This window comes from Cariama cristata, unplaced genomic scaffold (assembly GCF_000690535.1).
Source record: "Cariama cristata isolate BGI_N322 unplaced genomic scaffold, ASM69053v1 scaffold33472, whole genome shotgun sequence".
In the NCBI taxonomy this organism is placed as follows: Eukaryota; Metazoa; Chordata; class Aves; order Cariamiformes; family Cariamidae; genus Cariama; species Cariama cristata.
In genome coordinates, this window is record NW_009603981.1 from 24068 (window position 1) to 30901 (window position 6834).

General features: G+C 39.0%; 1 protein-coding gene across 2 annotated transcripts in view; it reads right to left on the reverse strand.

The window, feature by feature from the left end:
• Window positions 1-6834, reverse strand: part of POU2F1 (POU class 2 homeobox 1) — a 48153-nt gene that overhangs the window by 23630 nt on the left and 17689 nt on the right. The window contains exons 5-6 of one of the 2 annotated variants that reach the window (XM_009695401.1): window positions 6225-6404; window positions 672-789 (exon numbers count right to left, since the gene is read on the reverse strand). In XM_009695401.1, the coding sequence (XP_009693703.1) occupies window positions 672-789; window positions 6225-6404 (298 nt within the window). Of the gene's footprint in view, window positions 1-671; window positions 799-6224; window positions 6405-6834 lie in introns of both variants that reach the window. The other variant, XM_009695400.1, reaches the window with a different exon arrangement.

The following is a 6834-nucleotide window of genomic DNA, read 5'->3' on the forward strand; positions in this document are numbered from 1 at the left end:
TCTTAACTGGTCTCCCACACTACCACCTACCACTGCCTTGGTTTGCCTTTAGCATGTAAGTCACACCCTGTGCATCGCCAAAATATTATTTCCAGGAGTCATTATACAAAATCAAGCATTCTAGCTCTTTTCCCAAGGTGTAATTATTATTTCAGTTCATGACAAAATTCACTGTACCCTTCTCTAGGCTTAAGGACTTTTCCAGTCTCCCACAAGGACTCTTGTTTTTGTAACCTTTTTCCAGTCTTAGAATTTTATAGCTCTTTGAGCATTGACCTAATCCAGACACCCTTCAGACCTCCACCTCCTAGAATTCTGCCTTTGGGTTCTGGACAGTTGTCTTGTCCAAGTTCTCTTCCCAGTAGGCTTCCTTCCTGAGAGCCTGACCCAGAAATTCAGATGCTGCAGTATTTCCCAAGAGGCCTTGTTGTTACCAAATGTTCCTATGACATGATCTCTGGATTGATCCTCCTTGAGAACTGAGTTATACAAACTTTGACAAGGTTGAGATCTAACCCCCAGAAAGGGACAACCTGTTAAGAGTCTCCTAATTGCAATACTGTTACTTTGAGGGAATATCAACAGTTAGTGAAGGTGTATGAACCACCTCACTTCCACCTTCTCCTCTAAAAAGCCTCATATGATTTTCTTTTCTAGCAAGGAGCACTTACCCTGCTGCCCCTGCGGTGTTTGTGAGATGATGAACTGTGCTGGCTGCAAGTTGGTTGTTGGATGCACCAACACAAACTGTTGCAGGTTGAGATTCTGCTGCTGAAGCTGCTGCAAGTGCTGCAAATCCTTAAGGAAACAGGGGAAGGGGGAAAAAGAAAAAAAAGAAAAAAAAAAAGAAAAAAGGAAAAGGAAAAGAAAGAGCTGTGTGTTAGACATTTAAGTCAGCCATGACTCCCAATGTAACTAGATTTCCTATCAACCAGTTACATTCTAACATTTAGAGATAAAAGTGGAGGTCAAACTGAGCAGTACTGCTACTGAATATCCTCTAGGCTGGCAATTTGAATTTCACTGTCCTTTCTAAAACCAAACAAAAATTGTTTATCAAATAACCCAGCAAAATATTTCCAGCACTGTTCTGCCTTAAAAAAAAAAAAAAAAAAAAAATCAATCTCCCTCCCCCTCAAAAGCAGAAGTTTTCAAATATTTTAGACTTATCAGCACCTGGATTTCTTAGACTTATTTTTTGAGGATGCAACTCTGTTACAAAATTCATTGTTGACAAATCAAGCATATTAGCTGGGAGCTATTTTTGTTTATAACAACAAAAATCTGCAATTACCATTCTAATCAACAACGGCAAAGCAAAAAATTACAGACTTCTAGTTTGCACTCTGGTTGTTCAAGTCAAATTTTGGGAAGCAGCTAACTTAAATAGTAAATAAATATATTTGATTGGTTCTGAAACAAGTTACAATAAGATTAATAGACATGGCTATAATTAAAGGTTAAAAGGGATAACACAAAACACTGCAGTATTGTAGAACCCTACTTTAATGTATTGAAAGCATTCAGAACTATTAATTTTCTATAATTAAATGACTGGTCTCAACATAAATGCTAATGTCTGAGAAACTGAATCATCAAGAAAAATGCTTCAACTTGCTGTTTAGCCAAAGAATGAAAACAGAGAACTGCTGAAAAATATTCCCCTTGAACTAGCCTTTTTCTTTTCGTTGTCTCCAAACAGGACAATAACAAAAGTAACTGAAATTTGAAAACTGAAGTACAATGTGAAGCTAGCCAACATAACCGAGATAATCTGTGAAAACTATCTATACACATGTGTAGAATCTTTCCACCTTTGAGAAGAAGCTGTTTCAAAATACCCACCAAGCAGATGGATAAAAGCTTGATATATTTCCCACACTTACAAACTCCCATTAAACAAATCAAACAAAAAAACCACTCCCAAAATTCTATTTCAGTTAAGTTACTCAGATACTGGGGTACCTGTTTGCAAATAGATACCCTCTTCCGGGTCCAAATGTGTCAGAAGATGTTAACAATGCCAGTTCACTCCTAAATAGTGCTCAATCTGGCTGCTTGAATGGAGCTGCTCATTTTAACATACTTGAGTTAAAGTAAGCCAGACTAACAAAGACCTGCTTCCTAAGGCCAGTAAAGTAGCCCCCACACACTTTGACTGATGCAGGTTACTGAGCACTCGCACAGGCTGCTCAGCCAGCAGATGTAAAAGGCCATTAACTGCCAGCAATGGAGATGGTAATGGAAAGTCAAGACAGACTGACAAGGATAATTTTTTATTTACACAGCACAACCATTTGCAGAATATAGTTATCTGTCTATGACCTTACATTATTTTAAAACTGTTGAAGTAAGACTCAAAAGTTGCAACAATCTCCTTCTGGGGAGGAGTGGGGAGTGTCAGTGGGCGGAAAGGAAGATTAGGGAGGGGAGGAAAAAAAAGAAAAAAAGAGTCCATTGATTTATGAGGGCATAGACATGTATTATAAGAAAACAACTACTTAACCTGCATTACAAAGACACTGGCCATCAATCACTTAGGCAACTTGGTCATGTTAAGTCAAAAGCATGCACTGTAATAATACGGTAGACAGACACCAGATGGATTGATGAAGCAATGCTTTTTAAGAAATGGAAACTTCCATTTTACAAGAGAACGGTAAAATTTTAAAAAGCATCCCCCAGTGTAACAGAGTGTTTTTAAATCTGACATATTGTTTGCTTTCAGAAAGTTTGAGAAGTACTGCAACCATTCCTATGAAATCGAGGCCAATCTCCTCCCTAAAAAAGAGAGATACAACTGCTCCCATTTTTCCCAGGAATTCCATGTTTCTTCTGAATTTGTATCATAAGGCTACATTGGTCAGAAACACTGCTAAAAACTCTTACTTCTTGAGCCCAACACAACATGGACCTCCCTTCATTTGTTTACTGATTTTCAACGCTCTAACAGTTACGTTTGCAGACTGAGCAGACCCTCCAGCACAGAGGGGCTCACACTGATTTGGATGCAAGGACTAGACACAGAGGAAGAAACAGAAACAGAAAGAGTAGGGCAAGCTGACTAAGGCTGTGAATGCTGCATGGAAGAAAAAAAGAAATAAAGAGAGGCTGAAGGATGACAACAGAGGTGGATAAGAGAAACAGTAGAAACACAAAAAGAAGAGTAGGAAGAAATTTTTGAAGGAAAAAGTATGGACAGAAAAACAGATAGGTTGAGGATCTCCCCCACCAAAAGCAAATGAATGAAACCCCCTGAGATTATCAAGTAGATTTCAGATGATTTGAAGAAGCACCACAGGAGATGGAGTTACATACAAGAAAGAATACAAAGAAACAGTGGCAGTGTATTTGTAAGACCAAAGGAGGAGAGCTTTTTGTTTAAGACTATAGTATTCATACTACAGGGTACCCAGCTAAGACATGACAGCTCTTATCATCAGTCTCTTACAGTTTAATATGAGAAAACTGTTTTTAAATTGAGGCCTCAGGGATAACTGGTATAAGCAATCTTATTCTGTGCATCTGCCTTGGTAAATGGTATGTTGGCTGAGTCTTGTTTAAATACAGAAATACAATTCTGTAACGCAGAATGGAAATGATACCTCCAAGGCTAATCACTCTAAAATAGCGCTACCAGTCCTGCAAATTCATTTGAAATCCAACTTGATTTCTACCTTGGGAAAGTTTTATTATTTAGTTAATTGTAGCATTACAATAAATCTCCCAATAGCAACCATGTGAACAACACTGACACTGTTTTCCTATACTGATCTTTTTTTTCCCTCAATGGTAAAATCTGTATACTAGCACAAGCACATAGAAAGAGATTAAAAGACTTTGGGGGAAACATGCATGTCTTCTGGTGCTGCCTAACAGTTTAAAAAGGTCAAAACAATCCAACTCTTACCTCGGTAGAATAATCTGCCAAGTGCTACATCTTAACACGAGAAAGTTCTTTGGGTTTTTTGGGGGTTTGGTTTGTTTTGTTTTGTTAAAAAAACCCCACACATCTAAAGTTCTAAATTCAATGCTGTTATCTCTAGTTACAACTTCAGTACAAACTTAAGCATCGCTGTCATTTTGAGGTTTACATCATACAAATACTGATCGTGGATCCTGAAAACAAGTAAAGTTCACAAAGAACTCCAAAATTTGGTACAACTGTTTAGTGACAATCTAGTATCAGCTCAGCAGCAGCACCAGCATCTTACCAGACTGCTGCAGTAGATACCTTACATTAACTGCAGCGCACATTAAAGAAGTCATGCTTGTGCAATTAGTTAATTAAAATAAATATGGTAATCCCCCTGCTGCAGAGACCTGCCAGTTAATCAATTATTCAAAAATCAATTGAAACATTCAGTTATTTGTGTAATCAGCTATATGTTTACAATAGCAATGCAAACAAAGCTGATCACTGTTTATAAATCATTGACAAGACGGATCAAAATGCATGGTGTTATCCACCTACAAACCTAGACAGTAGAAGTTTTCCATCAAGTATATCAAATTATATCCAACACCTGCACAAATTATGCCCTGCACGTTCATCATCATAAGAAGCTAACAAGATTCAACCAAGCTACATTTATATATCAAAATAACCTATCCTAAAATAAATTAATTGTAAAGTCAAACATTTAAGTAATTGGGAATGCCAGAAAACAAGTGAAATTTTAATTTGTCCCCCTTGTGCTACAAATACACATTATATGGTGGCAACCACTTGATCACATGCTATTGTTCACAGAGCCTTTAGCTTATTCACGCGCACAGACCAGACAAGGCTCGCTTCAGAAGCTCCTATTTGACAGCACATGCCTGATCTTTTCAACTCTTCTCAAACACTATTTTGCAAGTTCTGGAGAAAAATCCAGTACTAAATTAATAATTGTAAATGTTTCACACATTTTCATAGCTTCCCACTGAAGTGGAAGAGCAGGATTAGCAAGATCTCACACACACACAACAATGCCTTCAAAAGTATCCACTAATTTGGTGGCCTATTTGACAAATGTAAAGCCAGAAAGTTCAAGGTATAGTTTTTATTAATACGAAGTTTGAATGCTCTGCACTTCAGACCTCACTATCTTAAGCTGCACACCTGGAAGACAAGAGGCACGCACCTGTGGATCACTTACATTTAGGTTACATTTCACCAACAGACTTCACAGATAATTGTGACATTTCCATTCTTTTACTTAATCAGCCCTCATCTTCACTTTAGACACTTGATCTCAGTTGAATGCAAGTGAAAATAGTCTGAATAGAAAGCATCACACAGTCTTAAAGAACCTGCTCATGTAAGAAGCAGCAACTTTAGAGATTACATACCCTGCATACTTTGTACAGCTAGACTAATCAAACTGAAATACTATGTACTGAGAACCTTAATCTATGGAAAGATGGATCTCAGCATGAGCAACACAATCACTTACTAGTAGTAGTACTGAGGATGCCTATGCTGTACATGCGGTTGCCCTTGTCCAGAAGTCTAAGGAGTTTCCACTCCACATATGCCAAGCATACAGTCAACGGCGCTGCATTCTCCACACTGAATTAAGCCAATCCTGGAAGACCCAGGAGGATCTTCCCTGCTCCCAGTAAGCAGAACTTCCTTGGCAAGCAGTTCTTCAGAATTAAGAATTAATAGGTCTTTAGCAGCAGACCATAAAACTGGACAGATTCCGACACCAGACTCATTCTGGCAAGTTTTTTTCTCTAGACACACAAGAGTGCCCATTCTTTGTCACTGAACTCTGAGCATTAAGCACCAAGCCAAAACAGCACACACGTATGTCAAGTCAAACTGCCTTTCTTCAGCTCTATCATTTTGCTGTTTGGATCTAACAAGCATCCTTTGTGATATGTAGGTATCACTTCCCATTCATACAGGTCTCGACAAGTGTCATTTCTACGGGCATCTTTCTACACCCCTTTTTCTCCTTTCTCAAGCTAACTACAAGGAGGAAAATTCAGAAAACAGAGCATCTGGTCAGATTCTGGAACAAACTCAGAAGCCCAGTGGAACTGATGAGCAGCTGGTATGCCTTCTTTGCTAAAACTATCAACTTCAACCTCATCAGCTAAGGATGCATGAGGAAAGACTAACAGTACTCAAGGACTCTAGAAACTCACTGAATAAGGAATAAAAATATTATTTGAATGATGCAATTAGTCAAACCTGTTTACTTTCCACCCTCTAAAGCCTCAAGGCTCACCTGTGCAATCTGTATTGGCTGAGATAGAGGGATCTGCGTCATCGGCGTTGCAGCAGAGGCCGAGATGGTGGCACCAGCAGCGCTGTGCTGCTGACTGGCTGAATGCTGCACTGCAGCCGCCAGCAACTGTGCCTGCGCCTGTTGTAGCAATAACTGTTGCTGGGCTGGCGTCAACGTGAGCTATAAATAATTAGAAAACACAGCCATTAATAATGGAAAGAGCCACTTCAGCTACAAAGTCATTAACTAGCTCATTACTAGTTATATTAACCAGACATTCCTAGAACTATTACTACAGTTCAGCCATTAACTAGCCAACGACTCTGGCTTTAAGTAAGGACAGCTGGCTACTCAACACAGTGTAGGAACCAACCTACCACAGACCTGACAAACCAAACCGCACAAACGCAAACATTTGCACCTACTGGAACCTACGGAACCTAACTTTACTCCTAAGATTTCTTCACAACTCCACCAGGAGGTTCAGGAAAAAGGTAATTAAGTAGCAAGCAAAAGAAAAGAATCAGTATTGCCAGGATTTGAAAGGAAATTTACACCCAGCAGAACAGCAAGTGATTAGCCAGATGAATGAGAAGCAGGACTGATGCCG